This window comes from Geotrypetes seraphini, chromosome 8, assembly GCF_902459505.1.
Source record: "Geotrypetes seraphini chromosome 8, aGeoSer1.1, whole genome shotgun sequence".
In the NCBI taxonomy this organism is placed as follows: Eukaryota; Metazoa; Chordata; class Amphibia; order Gymnophiona; family Dermophiidae; genus Geotrypetes; species Geotrypetes seraphini.
This window is the reverse complement of record NC_047091.1, coordinates 113,109,451-113,131,712: the sequence shown is the minus strand read 5'-3', so window position 1 is coordinate 113,131,712 and position 22,262 is coordinate 113,109,451. Positions and strand designations below refer to the sequence as shown.

Genomic DNA, 22,262 nt, shown 5'->3' with positions numbered 1-22,262 from the left:
AGTAGGTGGTAGTCAACAGTGTCAAAAGTAGCAGTTTGAGAAGGATGAGGATAGAGTAGAGGCCTTTGCAATTGGCTAGGAACAAGTCATTGGAGATTCTAGAAAGGACAGTTTTTGTGGTATGCAATGAGCAAAAGCCTGACTGAAGTGGGTCAAGAATAGCTTGACCCACTAGACACTTAACCTCTCCCCTCCCTGTGTGTGTACATGTATGTATATATATGTGTATATATCTATATACTAGTGTTTAAGCCCGTTACATTAACAGGTGCTAGAATAGATTACACTTCTCCCTCTGTATTTGCTGTTTCAGCATTCGTGGTTTTGATTATTCACTGTTTTTAGCTTGCTGACTCTCCCTCCCCCCCCCCCCCCCCCCAATTACATCAGCTTGCATAGAGAAATCTCTGATTCCAAGCATTTACAGAGAAAATCGATGATTCCCAGCACTTTCTTCACCGTGTTTTGCCTCTCCTTCAGGTACAGGCCAGGTCTCCCACCATGTTATTCACGGTTTCACCATATTCACGATGGTTTTTAATAGGAAACAGTGAATAACATATGAAAAAATTATTCACGGTTTTTCTGTATTTGCAGATCTGTTAACCCCCCTATCACAGCGAATACGGAGGGAGAAGTGTAGTCTGATCCAGTATGGCTATTTTTCTTATGTCTTACCCTCATATTCAGGCTCCATTTCCCCCTTTACCTTCCCTATTTCCACCAACTTAAAAATCTGTCCCCTTTCTCTGTCCTTCACCTCCATAGAATTCCCTCTTCAGTCCCCCTTTCCCCTTCAACTTTTACTTCTGCATCTTCACATATTATTACAGCTTCTATCTTCAGCCCCTTTCTCTCTCATGCCCCCAGCTTCAGTCCCAGTCCTTTTCTCTCAAATGTCCCCTTTTGTAGCCCCGTTCTCCCACCGCCCCCTTTTTTTCAACCCCAGTTCCCTTCTCTCACACATTCCCTTTTTATAGCCCCTAACCCTAACCCCCTTTTCATACCTGCTCTTCCAGCCCTCAGTTCTAGCCCCAGTCTCCTTATCATACCTGTCTTCCTTTTCAGCCTCCAGACCCAGACCCCTTCTCTCACAACTCACCTTTTGCAATCCCAAGCTCCAGCCCTCTTCTCCGAACTGTCTTCTTTTTAACAGCCTCCTACACCAGATCTCTTTTCCCAAGAACCCCCCTTTAAAGCCTCCTTCTCTCGCATGTCCCCTTTTATCAGCTCCAGCTCCAAACCCTTTTAGCCCCCCAGCCCCCTTTTCTCACATGTCCCTTTTGCAGCCAGGAACTCTATGAGCGTTGGGAGCAGCGCAGAGCATTCAGCGTGCCAGCTCACACTAAAATCCACTTTTGTGGTTTGGTAAAGGGGTGAAATAAGTATTTTGGGGTTATTTTAGATAATACAATGTAGCTTTTCTTCAGCTGCCATCAGATAGGTATGGTTACAGTGGGTTACTTAAAATTTTGATTCTTGCGTTTGTTTGCAGTAATTTTAATTTTTGCTTTTAGAGAATGTAGAGACTCCTTAACTGCTGATGACATGTAGTATGTAGGACCCTTCCCACCTCTTTCTTTGCTCTGTTATATAGAGCTCTTGGTTAAATATTTTCATGTTATTTCCCCAATTCAGTGTTCTATGTAGTCCTTGTTACCACCTACTGTCAAGCTCTGTTTCTTAAGAAGCCTCATTCCTTGCAGGTGGCCCCGCTATTAATTCAGAGTCAGTCTCTCTCTCTCTCTCTCTCTCTCTTTCTTTAAGTTTATTAGGTTTTTATATACCGCCTATCAAGGGTATCTAAGCGGTTTTTAAAATCAGGTACTCAAGCATTTTCCCTATCTGTCCCTATCTAATATACCTGGGGGACTGAGTTACTTGCCTTCAGGGGGGGAGAGGCCTTCAAGGGGGGGAGACAGGCCAGGGATGGTGACATAGGCCTTTAAGGGGGGGGGACAGGCCAGGGATGGTGGCATAGGCCTTCAAGGGGGGGACAGACCTTCAAGTGGGGGGCAGGCCTTCAAAGCGGGGACAGGCCAGGGATGTTGGCACAGGCCTTTAAGGGGGGGGACAGGCCTTCAGGGGGGAACAGACCTTCAGGGGAGGGGGGCCCTGGTATAGAAGTACATGGAGGGAGGGAAGGGGGGTTCAAAGAGACGTGCATATGCCGGACTTTGGGGGGTAAGAAATAATGGGTCTAAAAAGAGAGGAGAGGGAGAGAGATGATGGACAGTGGGATTTAAGGAGGGAAGGAACAGAAAGGGAGAGAAATTGGACACAAGGGATGGTGTGGAGGGGAGGGATAGAGAAACTGGATAGGAGGGTAGTTGGGAAAAGAAAGGGAGAGATGGTGGACCCTGGGGTGGTGGGGGGAAGGAGAGAGAGATGCTGGATGAAAGGGTAGTTAAGAAAAGGTGGATCTGTGAATGGAGACAGAAAAAAAAGAAAGATGCCAGACCTCCGGGGGAGGGAAGGGAAACGGAAGGGAAGGACAGAGATGGCAGATGGATGAAAGAAGAAAGAAGGAGACCCTGGCAAGCAAGTTATCAGAAGACAACCAGAGCCTGGGACCAACAAGATTTGAATAATGACTAGACAACAAAAGGTAGAAAAACTAATTTTATTTTCTATTTTGTGATTACAATATGTCAGATTTGAAACATGTATCCTGCCAAAGCTGTTGTAAGACCGCAAACATGAGCTAGGATTTAACAGAGAGAGGAAAAGTCTTTTTTGTTTTGTTTATTTTGTTTACACCACAGCGCCAGTGTGGTTAAGAGAAGGCAAAGGGGATGAAGAGGCTATAAAATAAACCTACCAGGATGTTTGAAAAAAAAACACCCAATTGGGCAGGAAAATCAATTCGAATCGAATCGAAAAACAAATTCAATAGGCTGAATCAAGTCGAAATGTTTTTTCCTGAATCGGGCAGCACTAGTAGGAAGGCCTTTTGCCTATTGTACTATTCATGTGTTTTAATGTGGCACGGAGGCATGGAGTTTCATGTATGTGTGTGTGTGTGTATATAATTGGTATAGTGCATGCATTTTAAGTTAAATTGTCTTGGATATGCAGTTGAATATGTGAAAGTTTTCAGTCATAAGTGCTGACTCTTGACAAGCCACATAGCACAGCAAGTTTCTACCTCCCTGGGTTTGTCTAACCTATTCCAATCTCTTTCTATGTAGATGTTCCCCCTGCCTGTGGCTAATGGAAAAAGCAGACCAACAACTCTTGCAGGCACTCAGTTTGGAGGATCAGGTATTGTACTTTTTTTCTCTAGTACTGCTCATATGTTTGAATGGAGCCAAACATGTCTGCCTAGTGGTTTACCATTCTTTGTGATAGTGATGCAGAATCTTCTTGCTTTGACTGTAATTTTTAAACTTGCAAAGTTCATGTGACTTGCAAGGAACGGAAAAACATGTGTGTTCGCTGAATATTTTAGGATCCAGAATTTGTTCAGTGCCAACTCTATTTTTGGGTTTTATTTATGCTTATGGTGTGTAAACGTTTTCATTCTTTTCACTTGACTCTTTCCCTTCCTTCTCTTCTCCCCCCCCCCCCCCCCATACAACCTCACTTTACTACTTGTAAGTGGCCTAACAGTGGGAGCAGTCCTGGACTGAGGCTTCTCTGCTTAAGCTAGGTCTGCTGCAATGGCATGTGTGTTCTTATATATTGCACAGCAGCAGTGGTTTGATCTTTTTTTGTAGGTTATTTTGTTTAGAATTCCAGTTCAATAGCTTGGCAACTGAAAGGGGAGTAATGCGTTGATTTTCTGGTTAAGTGCTCCTAACACTGTAAAATTTATTTTTATGTCACCTTAAGTATCCCTGAAGGGAAGTAGAAATACCTAATATTTGCCAACTAGATACTTCACAGTGCACTGCTTTTTTGTTATGTAGCCAGACAAAGGTGGGCCTGGTGGAGTTGTGTGTGTGGACTTTGTACCACATCCCGTATCTTCACCTTTTAAAACTATTTTTAGATAGAACTTGGCTGTTTGTCCTTTGTCTCTAAGTAAGTGGTACACTCTACTGCAGTGTTTCTCAACTCGGACCTGGAGTACCCCTTTGCCAGTCAGGTTGCCAGGATATCCACAATGAATATGCATAAACTTGATTTCTATATACTGCCTCCATTATATGCAAATTTCTTTCATGCATATTCATTGTGGGTATCCTGACAACCTGACTGGCAAGGGGGTACTCCAGGACCAAGTTGAGAAACACTGCTGTACTGGACTTATAATAACTTAGACAAGTTTTTGAAAGTTTACATTCACCCAGTGAAAGATTCTTAACTCCAAAAGTTTAGTCATACCCTTTTCTGTGAAATTTAAATATGTACTTTTATTTTAAATACAGTTTTAAGTGTACAGTCAGGTAATGTAAAAAAAAAAATTAACCAGCATTTTCTGTGAAAATATCTCGGCTTAATCTTTTCACTTCCTTGTTGGCCAAATAACAGGGCTGGTGCTTAGCATCTATTGATATGGGAGTGCTTTTTCTTTGAATATGTGCTGTCCATCAGAAAGGTCTTATTCATAGGATGTCTGGTGGTAGCAGAGGAGTAAACATTTTTCTTAGGTAATGTACCTTCTCTAGATTTTAGTGTGTGTGTGTGTGTGGGGGGGGGGGGGGTTCTGTTTGCTTCTTGCCCCAGCAAAGGTGCTAATGCACTTTCACTTACTCTCTCTTTCCTGGATTCTGTAAAGTATGTTTTAGGAGCAAGCAAATTATTCTACATTGTCTTTATTATACAAAATGTTCTGATACCCTGTTCTGGACCTGTAATACGTATGATCCATAAGGCAATCTGGGAAACATTGATACTAACTTGCAAGGTGTTAATAAACACCCTGTATAAAGGGGCAGGATGTGACTTTTGTAGCTTCTGTTTCTCAGATTTTCCTGCTAGGACAAAGCTCGGGTAGTAAGGGGAAGAGGAACAACGACAGAGCAGGTGGTGAACAATGTTCTGGGATGTTGAAGGGAAGAAGGTGAGGCAGGATGTGGTGATAGCTCATTGGAGTGTGGTACATTCGAGCAAATTGTTGGAGGAGGAAAGAGCGTGCCAGCTGGCTCTGAAAGGCTTTGAAGCATGTGGGCAGCCATTGTGGGCAACTATCAGTCAGCAGGGTGACTGAAAGATTATTAGACATTGGCAGGGATAGGCAGCATTGTTTTTGGCATGAGCTTGTTTATATCTTCCATCCACAAATACATTTGCAGTTTTATTTCAGGCTTGGAAGCTTCTTATTGAATACAGGAGTTCAAAATCTAGCAGCCAAAGCATCATCTGTATGCTATGGGTTTGGGCATTGGGATTCTAAAATATTTCACAGCAAGATTTGAAAGAAACTCACATATAGCAGGCTTCAGTGAAGCAGTCTTCTCTCCCTCCCCCACCTCACTAGTAAGCATAATGTATGCCACCATCTACATTTGTTTGGAAAGGTGGATTAAAAATCTAAAATCCAATTTTCCCTATTCTCCAAGAGCCAAATGATGTAGTGGGTGTTATTTTTCTGCTAGTGCATTCTCTCACCAAGCACACCTGTTAACATTGGAAGTAGAATGACATGGGGACAGTTTGTACCCATCCCTGTGGGCTCTATCCCCATCCTCATCTGCACAAGCCTTGAACACTTATTTTATATTTAAATCTTTTTATTAAAAGTATAAAAAGGGACAGTATTTTGTTCAATTGTTTGTAAATCACAAATAGATCCTTCCATGTCAATCTGGTTTTGGTACAATTTTCCCAAAGCTTTGGATGTCTGTGGGTTTTTTGTTTTTTTTTAAACATCTGAGAGACTATCCAATTATCTTCCCAAACATGGGTGTAGAAGAGAACCAACTCGGTGTAGTGGATGAACAGGAAAATAAGTGCCTATTAAATACTGGAAATGCTCTTGATGCCAGCAACAATGGATGAATCTGTTGGCGGTAATAGTAAGATGCTTGAGCAACTGGGCATATGATGGAAGGATGTTGCAGGTGGTAGGAATCTGATCAGCAGACAAACTCTTGTTGCCATATCAAAGGCAGATTAAACACAAATGATGTCATTTAACAGTTCATTTAAATCCAAAATCAGTTTCTGTAGTTTGTTTGTTTTTATCATTGAATTGAGTTGTCTAATATGTGTGGGTTTTTTTTGTTTTTTTTACATATTGATGCTAGCATTTATAGATTCTATTCTATCTAGTTGGAACAACCTTTTTTAAGTTTAATCTCGAGCTAAAGAATGACATGGGAACATAATTTGCTCCTGTCCCCACAGGCTCCATTCCATTCTTGCCCTGTAGTTAACTGCGGGTACCCGTCTCCATGTTTTTCTCTAATTGGAAGTAAATTGAGGTTCATACTGGATGTCCTTTGAACTACTGTATATACTCGAATATAAGCCAAGGTAACCTTTTTCCCCCAAAAAGGAGGAAAAAAGTTTGACTTGAATATAAACCAGCAGTCATTCAGCTAGCGGCTCTGCACAGGGTAGGAGCGCATGAATATTGCTCCCGTCCTGGTCCACTGCTGGACCAACAGGGAATTAAAAGGTATGTGGAAGGGAAATGAGCATTGTCACTGTCGGCCAAGACAGGAGGCGGGAGAGATCTTTCTTGTCCTGGCCCACCAGATTTTACTGCAGGTCAAGCCTGCAACAGGTCCAGGAGGGGGGCATTTGGGCACTGAGGCCCCACTTTTTTGGCCCAAAAATCTCTGCTTATATTTGAGTATATACAGTATTATATCCTGGGATGCATCTTATTGCAATGTTCTTCATTGTGAGACTTGCATGCCAGTACTGTGTCATTGCCCCTATATATGGTTTCTTGACTCCTCCCACCTCCTGGAAGCTTGCTGCCTTTGGAACAGTTCTGTTACCAATATTGTTTGGCTCTTGAATTTTGAATAGGACAATACTCAGATTCACATTCTTATTCTCACAAGATAGAGAACAAAATAAGAGTTGAAGCACCATGTAATTCAGTCACTGAAAGCCACGTGGGACAGGAAGAAAACAGAGTAGCTGTTAGAACATAAGAACATAAGCAGTGCCTCTGCCGGGTCAGACCAGAGGTCTATCCCGCCCAGCAGTCCGCCCCCGCGGCGGCCCAACAGATCATGACCTGCCTTAATCACCAGAAGGGGCCCCCTTGCCCCCTAGGTTTCTCATCGAAGTCCTATCTTCCCATCAATGTCCTAACCCTATCGAAGTCCTATCTTCCCATCAATGTCCTAACCCTCTGGCCTTGCACCTGCACGACCTGGTGAGCTGTCTATACTTATGCAACACCCCAGCACCTCCCTCAGTACCCCACAATCCCCTTTTCCCTCAGGAATCTGTCCAATCCCTGTTTGAATCCCTGTACTGTACTCTGCCGGATCACTTCCTCCGGGAGCACATTCCATTTGTCCACGACCCTTTGGGTGAAGAAAAACTTCCTTGCATTTGATTTGAACCTATCCCCCTTCAGTTTCTCTGAGTGCCCCCTCGTACTTGTCGTCCCTTTTAGTCTGAAGAACCTATCCCTGTCCACCCTCTCTATGCCCCTAAGTATTTTGAAGGTCTCTATCATATCCCCCCTGAGCCTCCTCTTTTCAGAGAGAAGAGCCCCAGTTTATCCAGCCTCTCGGCGTATGGGCAGTTTTCCAGCCCTCTTACCAGTTTCGTTGCCCTCCTTTGGATTCTCTCAAGAACTGCCATGTCCTTCTTGAGGTGCGGCGACCAATATTGAACGCAGTATTCCAGTTGTAGAGTCTTTGCTAGAAAAAAGCCTCTAGAAAAGGTCAAAGGAGGGCACACTTCATTTAGTTACATAAATCATTCATGAATGTTCTTGGCCAGTTGCATGATCAGAAGGGGACCTATTCCTTGCCCAGGGTGATATTCTTTGGCTGGTGTTGGTCTTGGTCCTGGCTTCCTACTTTGGTTATTCCCTAAAATGGCTCCCACTTGAAAATTTGTGAAGATTGCTGTCTTACTGTGAGTGAATTTGCACTGTTACAAGAATGAGATTCTGTAGCCCAGACATGGGAGGAGCCACTGCTTGCTTTGGATCGGTAGCATGGAATATTGCTACTCCTTGGGTTTGGGCCAGGTACTAGTGACCTGGATTGGCCACCGTGAGAACAGGATACTGGGATTGATAGACCATTGGTCTGACCCAGTAAAACTATTCTTATGTCCACAGGAAAATCGATAGTGGAAGAGTGCCTACAAATTGAGTTTTTCATGCGCCTCAAATCATTGCTTGGAAAAAGTGTTATCTGAAGGCATTAAAAAAAAAAAATACTCGTGCTGTATCTTCCTGCATCTGTTTCGAGAAGTTCCATTCAGAGCTAATGACACCTATCTTGGGATGTGTGTGCATACATTGATTTCTCAAAAAATACTCCATAAGGACCCACTAAGACAGGGATTCCTAGATTTTTTGAGAGAAGGACCACATAAGACAATTCAAATTGCACAAATGGGTTTGTAGGAGAGGCCTCATTTTGCATTCTTGTGCAACAGGACTGGTAGTCTTGACCATTGGGTTAAACCCCCATTAGTTGTGTCACTCTGGGATGAACTCCTCTCCCTAAGTTTTACTCTGCAGGTGAGGGGTAGGGAGCCTTTCTGTTCTGCCACAATTTTTTGGGTAGTGTTTTTTTTTTTTTTTTTTTTTTTTTAAATTATCTGGTTGGAGATTTTCGGTTTCTTTAGAGGGTACCGGCCGCCCCAGGGTTTCTCTGATTGTGAGAAGATACAGATTCTCAGGGCTGAGGTCTGTAGCCCACAGGCACATGCCTTGCGTGATTCCTGTGTGGCCAGTCTGCATCAATAGTTCTCAGAGCTCAGGGTCTTTACCTACCTTGGGAGCAGTCTTGTCCCAGGTTAGTCCGCAGAAGACTTGAGCACAGACTGAGTGGGTCCCGTGGCAGTTTATCCAGGATCGGGGCTTACTGCATTCCTCCCCCCCCATGATGTCACACAGCTCCGGTGGGAATCTGAGGGTCCAGTTCCACTTTAGGTACTAGACAGCAGTCCGAAGAAACAAGTCATCTGTTGGACTCGGGCTTATTTGAAGCAGAAATCTTCTCTCACCTGTGATCTGAGGTTTTCCTATGCAGCTCTAGCACAGCACAGTCTCTTTTTTTTTTTTTTGGAGGGGGGTGTTAGGAGGATCCTCAAAAATCATTTGTGAAGGTTTTTGAGGTTAAGACTCAGTTTCCATCTCCCAAACCCCCTTCCCTGCATTTTTTTTTTAGTTTGCTTTTTTTTTTCCACAGGCCAGAATCGCTTTTACAGTAGCCATCTTGAATTTCCTAATTTTATTTTAAAAGCCTCCATATGCCTCGATACCCCCTAATTCTGACAAAACAGTGTAGATGGACTTCTCAGGTGGAGATACTTCAGATTTGCAGGGGATGCCTATCTGAAGGTGAGGGCATTCTACATGCTGGGGGGGGAGGAGGAGCTTTGGGCTTCACATCCCCTTCTGCTTCTGGTGGCTCAAGTGCTTAATTGGAACAATTTTGGGGGCCGAAATTCTGACTGGAGCTGGAGAAAGTGGATTTGGCATCCCCAGTGAAGCACAGCTGCATGCTGGAGGAAAAACAGAAGCCAGTGTGGGAGACTCTGCTAGGACCCTTTGGGAAACCTGGGCAGTGGTTCACTCCTGAATTCATAGACATGATGTATGAAGCCTTTTTAAGTTTTAAAAGCCGACCTAACCCCACAAGGGCTTTGGTGAGGTAGTGCCAGGATTTTTAGCTTAAGGCGCAGGGTCCACTCCAAGGAGCTATGCTGGTTTCTCAGGGACCCAAGCTCTGATGGACTCAGAAGATGAAGGTTCAGAGTCTATGCCTTAAATTTCTCATTCAGGGTCCTCAGTGCTGGAGAATTCGGCATCCATGCTGGGAGGGACTGACCGTGATCAGGTAGCATTCCTGGATTTCAAAGAGGATCTGAGGGTGCAAAGGCTATTCATACCCTTTGGCCTACAAGGTTTGATTGTGGAGGCGCTTCAGGAGCTAAAATTGGAGCTTCCTCAGGCCTCCACAGGTCAGTGCTTGCTCATGAGCAACACTTAAGAAAAGAATGTCTGCTTTTCTTCACATCTAGAGATTACCAAGATATTAACAGATCACTGGAATGTTCCCAAGGGACCCTTAGGGGGTAGCTAAGTCCATGGCTAAGCTTTACCTGATGGATTCTGAGTTTCAGCAGTGGTTTTCTACACCTAAAGTGGATTCACTGATGGCGCAGGTTATGAAGCAAACTTCACTCCCTAGTGAAGAGGGTATAGTCCTCAAGGATGAACAGGACTGCTGAATAGATTTTATCCTTAAAAGACAATCTGAGGCTGCTGTGCTGAGACTGAAAGCTGCAGCATCTTATATTGCCCAGGCATGCCACTCTCTCGGCTAAGCCAGACTCGGGATTCAGACAGCAGCACTAACCCCTAGCTCCTCTTGGAGGGGGTTGACTATGTTGCAGATGCTCTGACTTTTCAGGGTTCTGAGCAAGTTACATTACATTAATGTCTTCTATTCCACCAATACCTTTCAGTTCTAGGCGGATTACAAAATAATTGGTCTGGGTATACCCAGTGAAATTACAAGATAGATAGATAATTAGAAGAGGCATTGGGGTCCAGGGATATATTGAAAAGGTTAGTTTGACTTGACAAATTTCCTGAATAACTTGGTTTTTAATTCTCTCCTGAAGGTTTTGTAGTTGGACGTTGTGATCAGCAGGTTGGAGATCTGGTTGTCTAGTTTCACTGCTTGGGTGGCTAGTAGGCTGTCATACATTTTCTTATGCTGTATGCCTTTAATTGGGTGGGGGGGGGGTGAGTGAAGGGTGCCTGTCTTCTCCTTGCTTTGGATTAGGCAATGGGCGGGAGACTTGACCTCCAAGGTGACCCTGAGCAAACTCCCCTTTCAAGGACAGTTGCTCTATAGCCATGAGATCATCCAGACCCTCTGTAGTGTGGTGGATCATAAGCCGAAATCCCTACCAGATAGCAGACCCCGGAATATCAGAGGGGTCTGCCAAGGGAAATTTTCTTGGCTTCCTCCGGTTTTGCCAGTATTCGGGAGTGTCCTTCAGTCAGAGGACATTCCAGGGCCAGAGACAAAAGTTCGGGAACACCAGGTGTCTCAAAGGGTCTGGATCCTTTGTGGCTTTCAAGAAAAAATAATGACACAGGAGAACAGACATTCCTCCCGAGGGTGTGGGGGGGGGGGGCAGGCTTGCAGAGCACTAGCTGCCTTGGATACAAATCTCTTCAGATCAGTGGGTGCCAGAAGTCATTCAGGAGGGGTAAATGATATCTAGCTTGAGGGATGGGAAAATCTAAAATGTAACCCACTACCACTTGCCCAAAACATCTCAAATTCGATGACTCTCATCTTGTAAAAACTACCCCTCTCTCCCTGGTTGAAAATTAGGAATATAGCCTATGGGTAAATAATGAAGCCGTGACATGGCAAATGAGGTTAAACGTGGATAAGTGTAAGGTGATGCATGAATACAGGATGTTCGGTGTAGTACTTGGAGAGACCCCCAGGAAAGAGACTTGGGAGTACTGGTCGACAAGTCAATGAAGTTATCCATGCAATGTGTGGCGGCGGCGAAAAGGGTGAACAGAATGCTAGGATTGATTAAGAAGGGGATCACAAATAGATCGGAGAAGGTTATCATGCTGCTGTACTGGGCCATGGTACACCCTCGCCTGGAATACTATGTCCAGCACTGGTCACTGTACATGAAGAAGGAAACAGTACTACTCGAAAAGGTCCAGAGAAGACCGACTAAAATGGTTAAGGGGCTGGAGGAGTTGCCGTACAGTGAGAGATTAGAGAAGCTGCCTCTTCTCCCTTGAAAAGGGGAGCCTGAGAGGGGACATGATCAAAATATTCAAGATAATGAAGGGAATAGACTTGGTAGATAAAGACAGGTTGTTCACCCTTTCCAAGGAAGGGAGAATGAGAGGGCACTCTCTAAAGTTAAAAGGGGATAGATTCCATACAAACGTAAGGAAGTTCTTCTTCACCCAGAGAGTGGTGGAAAACTGGAACTCTCTTCCGGAGGCTGTTATAGGGGGAAAACACCCTCCAGGGATTCAAGACAAAGTTAGACAAGTTCCTGCTGAACCAGAACGTAAGCAGGTAAGACTAGTCTCAGTTAGCACACTGGTCTTTGGCCTAAGGGCCGCCACGTGAGCGGACTGCTGGACACAATGGACCACTGGTCTGACCCAGCAGTGGCAATTCTTATGTTCTTATTATTAACTAGTCTTTAAGCCCGTTACATTAACGGGTGCTAGAATAGATGTGTGTTTGTGTCTGTCTTTCTTTCTCTCTCTTTGGCTGCTTTCTGTCTGTCTGTCTTTCTGTCTCTCTCTTTCCTCGGCTGTCTACCACCACCCCTTCCCTGCTCCCCCTGTGCAGCAGCAGCCCTTTTCCCTTTGTTTTACCTCCCCCCTGTCCAGAAGCACCTCTTCCCTGCTCCCCCTGTCCAGCAGTAGGCCTTCTCCCTTCCTTTTACCTCTCCCATGCCCAGCAGCACCTCTTCCCTGCTCCCCCTGTCCAGCAGTAGGACTTCTCCCTTCCTTTTACCTCCCCCTCTGTCCAGCAGCACCTCTTCCCTGCTCCCCCTGTCCAACAGTAGGCCTTCTCCCTTCTTTTTACCTCCCCCCCTGTCCAGCAGCACCCCTTACCTGATCCGCCTGTCCAGTAGTACCCCTTCTCCTTTCCCTGCTCCCCCCTCTCCAGCATCCGCTAGCCCGGGCAGCCTCGGGGCTTTGGCTAGGCCAGCCCGAAGTGGGCCAGCCTAGCAAACGTCCTGCGGCTGCTGCGTTTGCTGGTCAGGGTGTGTGTGTGAGAAGAGGCTTCCCGGCAGTGCAGGAGACAAACCACCTCTGAAATTGCCGTCACAAGCTCCCCCACGTGCTGCAAGCCATCCTACGCGCCTCCAATCAAATTTGGCACGGAGGCACACCTCACGGCAGCAGGAATCGCGCCATTTCAACAGCGCATGTGCAGGTAAGGGTTTTATTAGATTAGATTATTTCTAGAGTGCTTCCAGATGTATGCAGGACTGAATGGAATCATGAATAAGACGGTCCCGGCTCAAAAGAACTTACAATCTAAACAGATAAACAGGATGCCAGAGTGGGGGAATATTGTTAAGGGGGATGGTTAATCTGCTGGCTAGGGTGGTGAGCAGGGAGGAGTAGGGTTATGGATTGAAGGCTATATAAAAAAGGTGGGTTTTCAGTCTACTATTAAACAAGGTACAGGAAGGGACATGACGGACAAACTCTGGTAGTTTTATTCAGGCATACAGGGCAGCTAGATGACAGGAACAAAGTCTGGAATTGGCAGTGAAGGAGAAGGGTGCAGATAAATGCAGATTATCTGAGGAACGGAGTTCTTTGGAGAGGTGTATAGGGAGAGAAGAGAGGATAGATACTGAGGAGCTAAGGCCTTGAACACACTTGTAGGTTAGTAATAGGAATTTGAACTGTATGCAGAGGTGGATAGGGAACCAGTGAAGTGATTTGAGGAGATGGGTAAAGTGAGTGTATTGAGGATAGCAGAAAATAAGTTGTGCAGCTGTTTTGCACCAATTGGAGGGGGGAGAGGAGGATTAGCGGGAGACCTGTTAAAAGTAAATTGCAGTAATCTAGACCAGTGGTTCCTAATAGGGAATGATACAGTGGTTGTTACCCGTGGCTTGCTGCGGATAACCCGCCGAAACGGGGGAGAGAAAGGAAGTGGTCGCTGCAGGTATGGGGAGAAGACCATTCACCGCCCCGTGGAGCAGTGAATGGCCTTGTCTCCACAGTGAAGGGAGGGAACATGCGCGGTCACCAATCGCGCTCCCTCCCTCCATACTGATTGCCTTTCCTGCAGCCACAGGTGATTTCAACGTTCCGGCTGCTGGTAGGAAACATATTTAGAAATTGCCTGCAGCGAAGGTAAGGGGCAGGGTGGGAGAAAGGGAAAAAAGGTAGGATGAAAAAAACAGACCTGGGGAAGGTGGGGTGAAGAGAGAGTGGGGAAGAGAGAGTGAGGAGAAGACGCTGAAGGGAAATGGGGAAGAAAGAGTGGGGAGAAGATAGAAATACCAGACTATGGGGGAGTGGAGGGAAGAAGATGGGTGCCAGACCAATTAGGGGGTGGTGAAGGGAGAGGCACAGTAACAGAGCAAATGGAAGGCGCAGAGAGAAGACAGAAAGTGGATGGAAGGAATTGAATGAGAAAATGAGGAAAGCAGAAACCAGACAACAAAGGTAGAAAAAAATTCTATTTATTTTCTTTTTCACTTTAGGATAAAGTAGTATATTAGTTGTGTTGATTTAAAAATGTATAAACAAAGCCCTGCCAGCTGAACATCTTTCTCCAGTTCAGCAGCCAGAACTTTGATTTATAAGGAAGGAATAAGCTAAATATTGCAGTACTGAGGCTTGTATGGATGCTGTGGGGACGGGACAGTGATGGGGACAGATTTTTTTTCCCTGTGTCATTCTCTAGTTCCCATCCCTGTCCTGGAGGACAATCAGCCAATCGGGTTTTTGGGATGACCCTAATGAATATGCATGAGAGATATTTGCATATAATGGAGGTGACAGGCATGCAAATCTGTTCCATACATATTCATTAGGGCTATCCTGAAAACCTGACTGGCTAGTGGTCCTCCAGGACAGTTGGGAATCACTGATCTAGACTATACTTCAGCAATTTGGATTTCACCCCTTGCCATATTTTGAGAGCGATTTGTACAAAGGGATTCCCCAGTGCCAGAACTCCCCCAGAATCAACCCATGACAGATAGCCTAATCTAGGCAGTTCTCTGTGCAAAAATGTTGTATCTGCTTAGGAGACTGTGCCTGCCACTCCATTACCACACAAACCTATACGGCTGTATAATATTATTCTGGGTTTAGAATACCCAGCCTTCCTTCCCCCTGAAACTTAAATATCACCTCCCTAGTTACCCTAGGGTGCTTCTTTCCCCAGATAAATTTTCTATGCCAATTAAGGAATCTGCCTGTGGGGATGCCTGTGGGGATTCCAGTAGGTAAAGCCTGAAATAAATATAAAAATTAGGAAACACAATCATCCACTCAGCCTCCATTATTTCCAACCAGGATATATAAAAGGTATCCCGCTTCTCTAGCTCCCTAATAAGCAAAGCCGGAAGAGGATAATAAATTTGCTTATATGTCTGTGTCCAGTGCACCCCAACTTGGTCTCCTAAGTACTAATGGATCCCTTCACAAAACAAAATGGCAAGCTTTGAGAAAGTACTTGGAACTCTGTGTGCTGGAAATTTGCCTTAACCCTGATAAAGAGCCATAGTGGGCCATCTGTTCTTGAAGTGCCCCCCAAACAGTCACCATCCCTGATGTAATAGCCAAAATGTCATCTGCAAACAAGGATAACTTATGCTCTCTACCTGAAAGTTCCAGGCCCTGTATAGCTTCATTTTGTCTGATCTCTTGAGCTAAAGGCTCTATTACTAAAGCAAAGAGTAATGGTTTCCAAGTTTATTTAAAATGTTCTATCCCACCCTAGGGAGAACTGTCGGGGCAGCTTCCAATCTAAAACATAATAAAATACAATGCAATATACAGAATAGCCACACGTATAGTCAAATATAATAAAACAACATAATCTACAAAACCCATACAAAATATATAAAATTAGGATTTAAGGGGAGAGGGGGAATACAATAAATTCAAACAAAGAAAAAATTAACTCTAGGGATATTTTTCTGTTTTTCAAGATACTAATAGCGCTACCTGTTAAACCTGAGAATATACATCATAAAATAGAGAGGTTTTGAGGTTTTCCTTAAACTTAACAACTTTGCAGCTCAAATATAGAGGAATACACTTCATGTATGCCAGAAGTTTGTGTATAAAGATTTTATCCTACAAACAAATCTCAGGCCATTCTTGTCTAACCACACTGGTGCATAGTCTGACCACATAATTTTCAATTTCTGTTTTCCAATCTCCTCCCCACCCCCCTCCCCAATTACAGTTCAAACGTTAAATCTATCCAAAAGTATTAGTCATGCACTGGAGAATAGACGTAGCCCCTATTCCCTAAATGATGTGCTCTCTATCCATCTACCATATACTGTATTAAGTACAAGCAAAAATTAGTTTCTTCCTAACTAATTTTAGATGTCCCATGTAGAATCCAATGTCAAATTGAAATCTCCCACTACCTTAAGGAGGTCCTCTTTCCCTGCTAAAATCCTCTTGGATAACCTCTCAAAAAAATTCCCCCTGTTAGGTTTTTGGTGCATATATATACACCAAGGTCTTTTTAATCCTATTTACAGACCCTATCTAAATAAGCCACTTACCTTCTTCATCCTTCCAACCTCCATCAGTACAAACTTTAAGATTGGGGTTTTTGGTTGGGGTTTGTTTGTTTTTTTTCTTCAAATAATAGAAATTGTTGTTAATATTTCACTCCATGAGATGAACTCTTGTTAAGAAAATGTTGAAAGTTGCTGGAGGCTGGAAGCCATATAACGGTAATCCCTGGTTGACTAACATGTAAGCTACAGCCTCTAGACATAGCTGTTAACCATGCTTTTAAATGTCTCGTAAGGAAGGAGTGGGATAAATGAGGGTACACACTCATTTACTACTTTAGGTAAATAGAAACATGCTACTTATGCAGCAGTCTACTGATGGATTGACCCTGCGTGGCAGGTAGCGAAACCATATTCAATCACCGGATTTCAAAAAACAATCTTACTTGGAGAAGACATGCTGTATGACTTTACCACTGAGGAGGAATATGAAGCTGGTGACAAAACGGAAGCATACATTGCATAACATTTCAGCTACACAGATGTTAGACTTCAAAAGGTTGTCCGCTATCCAGAATTAATGCCATAAACTCATATCTTTTCATAAGAGGTATTTTATGCAAAGCTTTTTGGAGTTCTGGTTTTATACAACTGTAGAAAGCTTTCTTATAAGCTTTTTATTTACCTGTTACCTATGGAGATTTTAATAAATGTTTCTTGTAATAAGTATTTTATGGGAGTTTTTGGTTTTTGCTTCCTCCACAGAGATCTTTAAATGTAAAGAGGAATATAACCCACATGGGGCTTTCTGAGGAACGTAAAATCATGTATAGCCAATGGATTATATACACAAAAATACAATACTAGTGAAGCTGGGAACCAGGGCTGTGGAGTCAATATACCAAGCTTTTTCTACTATCCAACTTCTTCTGATATTGAGCTTTACATTTTTTTTGTACATGCAGGAAATGTTGGTTCTTCTCCAAAATCAGAGGGTATGATCCCTGGCAACTTCCTCCCCTCCCTCCCCATGGAATCTGGTACTGATTTCATGATTTAATTTTATTCAGTCTGTCCAGACTGGGAAAAGTGTGTGTATGTGTGGTATAATGTAACAGTTTTCTTTGGTACTTGTTTCTCAACAGAAGCTTATTGCAGGAGATTATATCCTTGTGTCAAATGAGAACTAAAGGCTAGGGTGTGAGAATACCTTTGTTGGGGTAATATGTTGGGATCCATGTTTTGAGGCAAGCAGACTGAATATCTGGATACTACTATTATAGGTGAGAGGCAATAGTTTTGGTTTAGGATAAACTATGTATGTTTAGGGCAAAGTAAGATTCCGTCCAATCAGATGGAACAACTTTTTAAGGCGAGTGGTTCTTATTTTTGGTTGTTGCCCCTAGTGCAGGGATTCCCAACCTAGTCCTCAGGATACACATAACCTAACATATGTGAGAGAGTGAATGCACTGCCTCATATGCAAATGTCTCCTGCATATTAATCATGGGTATCCTGAAAACTGGACTGGTTTGAGAACCCCCCTGCTCTACTGGAAGGATGATTGTGAATGTCAAATTATAAAAACAGAAAATGACGGCAGATAAAGGCCATATAACTCATCCATTTTGTCCCCTATCACTTCTTCCCACTAAGAGATCCCAGATACCTGTCCCATGTTTTCTTGAATTCAGATACAGACCTCATCACCACCTCAAATAAAAGATCGTTCTACACATCCACCACCCTTTCTGTAAAGTATTTTCTTAGATTATTTTTGAGTCTTATCCCCCTTCAACTTCATTTTATGCCTTCTTGTTCCAGAGCTTCTTTTCAGTTGAGAGACCTGCCTCCTGTACATTTATGCCATGGAAATATTCAGATGTCTCGATCATCTCCTCTCACTTGTCTGTCTTCCAAGCTATACTTATTGAGGTTGCGTCTTTCTGTATGCTTTATGACAAGACCATTTTAGTAGTCACCATCTGGACAGACTTCATCTTCATATGTTTTTGAAGGTTCTGTCTCCTGAATTGTACACATTACTCTAAACGAGGCATCACCAGAGATTTATGGAGAGGCTCCATCACCTCCGTTTTTCTGCTGGTTATTCCTATTCCTATGCATGCAAGCATTCTTGTGGCTTTATGATGTAAAGAAGTCTTGTCCTGTTTCTTTGTTAGGGCTGTTGCTTCCTTGGTATCTTGTTTGCAAAGCTGGCCATTGCCTTTTTGGTTTCTTGACTACAAGAGCTCTATCTGGTCATATTGAAATCTTGCTTAAAACCTTGTTTTTTTTCCAGGGTTTGCTTCTTAAATTTTAAAACCATGTTTCTCCCCACCGCTAGGGATCCCACATTCCTGCCCGCCACCACCCCCCCCCCCTCCACCCTGAAGCTGATTCTGACGATCTCCGCCCTGCCCTTACCCCCGAACCCGATACTCGCTCCTTCCGTCTTCAATGGCATTCCTTGCATGGGCAGCACATGCTTTGCATAAGTGGCTCACCCAGAAACCTTCTCTCCAATGTCAAGAGTTGACGTCTGGGAGAAGGCTTGTGGGTCAGCCACATGCAGTGTGCGAGTCACTGCTTGCGCCGTCCATACGGGGAATGCTGCTGAAGAATGAATATCGAAGGAGCAAGTTTGACTTGAAGAAAGTTTCTGTTGGCTTTGAGGGTGGGGCGGAGATCATCGGAAGCGGCTTCAGTGCGGGGGGGGGGGAGATAGTCAGAAGTGGCTTCAGTGTGGAATGTGTCACACGATCTTTTGTGACAAAGGCTGGAAAGCAGGAAGGGGAGAGAAAGGATGAGAGGGAGAAATGTTGGATATGGTGGTGGAGAGGGAACAGAGGGACAGATTGAAGGGCATGCAAGGTTGGGGAATATTGGACATAGTGATGGAGGGGGAGATGTGGTATGGTGCTGGAGAGGGGTGATAGGAATGGGCATGGGGCTGTTAGACAGTGATGAAAAATTCTGCAGATGATCCAAGGGATATGAGAGGGAGAAATGTTGGATGTGGCAGTAGAGGGGGTGGGAGAGATGCCTGGAACTCTCAAGACAGATGAACAGTGATAGAGGGAGACACATTGCCAATAGGGGTGGAGGAGAGAGGAAGAAAAGTTGGACTTGTGGAGGGACAGAGACATATTGGTTGGGGAAGGGAATGGGGTCCAGAGGAGAAGGAGCATGCAGCAGGCAGAAAGAAAGAAATATTGGATGCAGAGTCAGAAAGAAATGCAACCAGAGACTCATGAAATCACCGAACAATAAAGGTAGGAAAAATAATTTTATTTTCAATTTAGTGATCAAAATGTCAGTTATGTGAGTTTATATCTGTTGTCTGTATTTTGCTCTATATTTGTCTATTTTTTTATAGTTGTTACTGATTGTATATTGACCTCTTTGGAAAAAAACACCCCAAATATAAATGATGATTAACATTTTCTCTACGTACAGTGTGTTTTGTGGTTTTTCTTAATTTTGTGGTTTCCATTATATATTAATAAGATTATATTGTGTGTATATAAAAAATGGATGGAAGAAATTGCGTTACAATTATAAGAACATAAGAATTGCTGCTGCTGGGCCAGACCAGTGGTCCATTGTGCCCAGCAGTCCGCTCACGCGGCGGCCCCCAAGTCAAAGGCCAGTGCTCTAAATGAGTCCAGCCTCACCTGCGTACATTCCAGTTTAGCAGGAACTTGTCCAACTTTGTCTTGAATCCCTGGAGGGTGTTTTCCCTATAACAGACTCCGGAAGAGAGTTCCAGTTTTCTACCACTCTCTGGGTGAAGAAGAAATTCCTTACGTTTGTATGGAATCTATCCCCTTTCAACTTTAGAGTACCCTATCGTTCTCCCTACCTTGGAGAGGGGGAACAATCTGTCTTTATCTGCTAAGTCTATTCCCTTCAGTATTTTGAATGTTTCGATCATGTCGCCTCTCAGTCTCCTCTTTTCAAGGGAGAATAGGCCCAGTTTCTCCAATCTCTCACTGTACGGCAACTCCTCCAGTCCTTTAACCATTTTAGTCATTCTTCTCTGGACCCTTTCGAGTAGTACCGTGACCTTCATGTATGGCAACCAGTGCTGGACGCAGTACTCCAGGTGAGGGCGCACCATGGCGTGCTACAGCGGCATGATAACCTTCTTCGATCTATTCGTGATCCCCTTCTTTATCATTCCTAGCATTCTGTTCTCCCTTTTCACTGCCACCGCGCATTGCACGGACAGCTTCATCGACTTGTTGATCAGAACTCCCAAGTTTACTCTTTCCTGGGAGGTCTCTCCAAGTAACGCCCCAGACATCCTGGTCCTCGATGTCCATTTAGAATGAAGTCCAGAATTGCATTTCCTCTTGTATTTTCCTCGACAAGTTGTTCCAGAAAACAATTGCCTACAGCATCCAGGAACTTGCCTAGGTTCCAGTGTATCCCCGTATAGTTGAAGTCGCCCATGATAACTGCGTTGCCTCCCTTGCAGTTGCATTTAATCTCGACCGTCATTTCTCCATCAATTTCTTAGGACTGCCCTGGGGCTCGGTAGTAGATGTCGATCTATGTTTCCAGTCCATTTGTTCCCAGAATTTTGACCCATAGAGACTCTAACTTATCCATCTATTGTGGTGTGTTCTCTCCAGTAGATTCAATTCCCTCTTTGACGTATGTGGCAATGCCCCCACCTTTTTGAGCTACTCTGTCTCTGCTGTATAGTTTGTATCCCAATGTCCGATGTTTTCCTCAGTTCACCATGTTTATGTGATGCCGATGATGCCCACGTTATCTTTCTGTGCCTTAGCTTTTGATTCACCCATCTTATTCCTTAGGCTCCTTGCGTTTGTGTACATACACTTGAGTTTGCGGCCTGTTCCTTTCTTGCATTTCTTTCCCTGACTAGTGTTTTAGCCCATTACATTTGTTACAGTAACAGGTGCTAGAATAGCCTCGCCTATACCCTGACCCCACCCATGGCCTTCCATCTGGCCTCCTGGACCCCCATTACTTACTCAAGGCGGCAGCAGCGGTTCTGACGTACCAACCCCTCCTCCCTCAGTGCCCCAAAGCAGCAGCGGTCCTACCATTTCCATCTCTCCCTTTCATACCCTCTCTGACCCTGTTGCACCCCTTTTGTCATCTTTCCCTTTCCTGTCCCCTCCATCCTTCCCCAAGGCCATCTCTCTCTCTCTCTCTCTCTTGCTCCCACTGTACAGATAGGCAGCCTTGAATGCTTGCAGGGTCTGCTGGAGTATATTAGGGGGGGATAGATTCAGTCTACAGCCTTTCTTTTGCAACCCCATCTCTATCCCCTTCCTGAGTGGGTGTGACTTTGTTGGAGTTTTGATTATAGTATGCTGCTTGTCCTAGGGTAGAGTGCCATGGTAGAGGACCATGAGCTCTTTGCTCCAGTGAGCTTTGACAGGCTCAAACACTGCACTATTTGTAAGTGCAAGGGTGTTGGAACAGCGGGGAATTGTACAATTTGTGTAGGCCGCGGAGGCCCTAATATGTCCAATTCCGCAGCAGAGGAAGGAGGCTCAGATCTTGCTATAATGAAGTTTATTTTTTAAGTTCAAAGCTGCGGCGGCGGCTTCTCTCTCAATCCCCGCCTGCATCAGAAGCCTTCTCCGACGCAGGTGCAGCTCGAGAGAGGAGTCGCCGCGGCGGCTTTGAACTTCGGCCGTGTAAATAAAGAGGGGGTAGTGTCTCTGCTGTCGTTCTTCTTACCTCCCCCCCCTTCCATCTGTCTCCGATAGAGAAAATATCTGCAGGGCCGCGAGTTGTTCCGCAAAGAAACTTGCTGTGCCGAGGCTGTAGAGCTTTTTGCCTCCCCCCCCCAATTCCCTCCGGCTCCGATGGAGGAAAATCTGGAGGTCTACGAGTGTGAGGCAGCTGAAACGTGGGCACATAACCGACTCGCA

The 22,262-nt window shown here is 44.4% G+C and overlaps 1 protein-coding gene across 6 annotated transcripts in view; it reads left to right on the top strand.

Annotated features, from left to right (window-relative positions):
* The window catches only part of TCF3 (transcription factor 3), a 288,408-nt gene that overhangs the window by 12,279 nt on the left and 253,867 nt on the right, over nucleotides 1–22,262 (top strand). For all 6 annotated transcript variants that reach the window (XM_033954328.1, XM_033954326.1, XM_033954331.1 and 3 more), the window contains exon 3: nucleotides 3,192–3,264. In XM_033954328.1, the coding sequence (XP_033810219.1) occupies nucleotides 3,192–3,264 (73 nt within the window). The remainder of the gene's footprint in view (nucleotides 1–3,191; nucleotides 3,265–22,262) is intronic.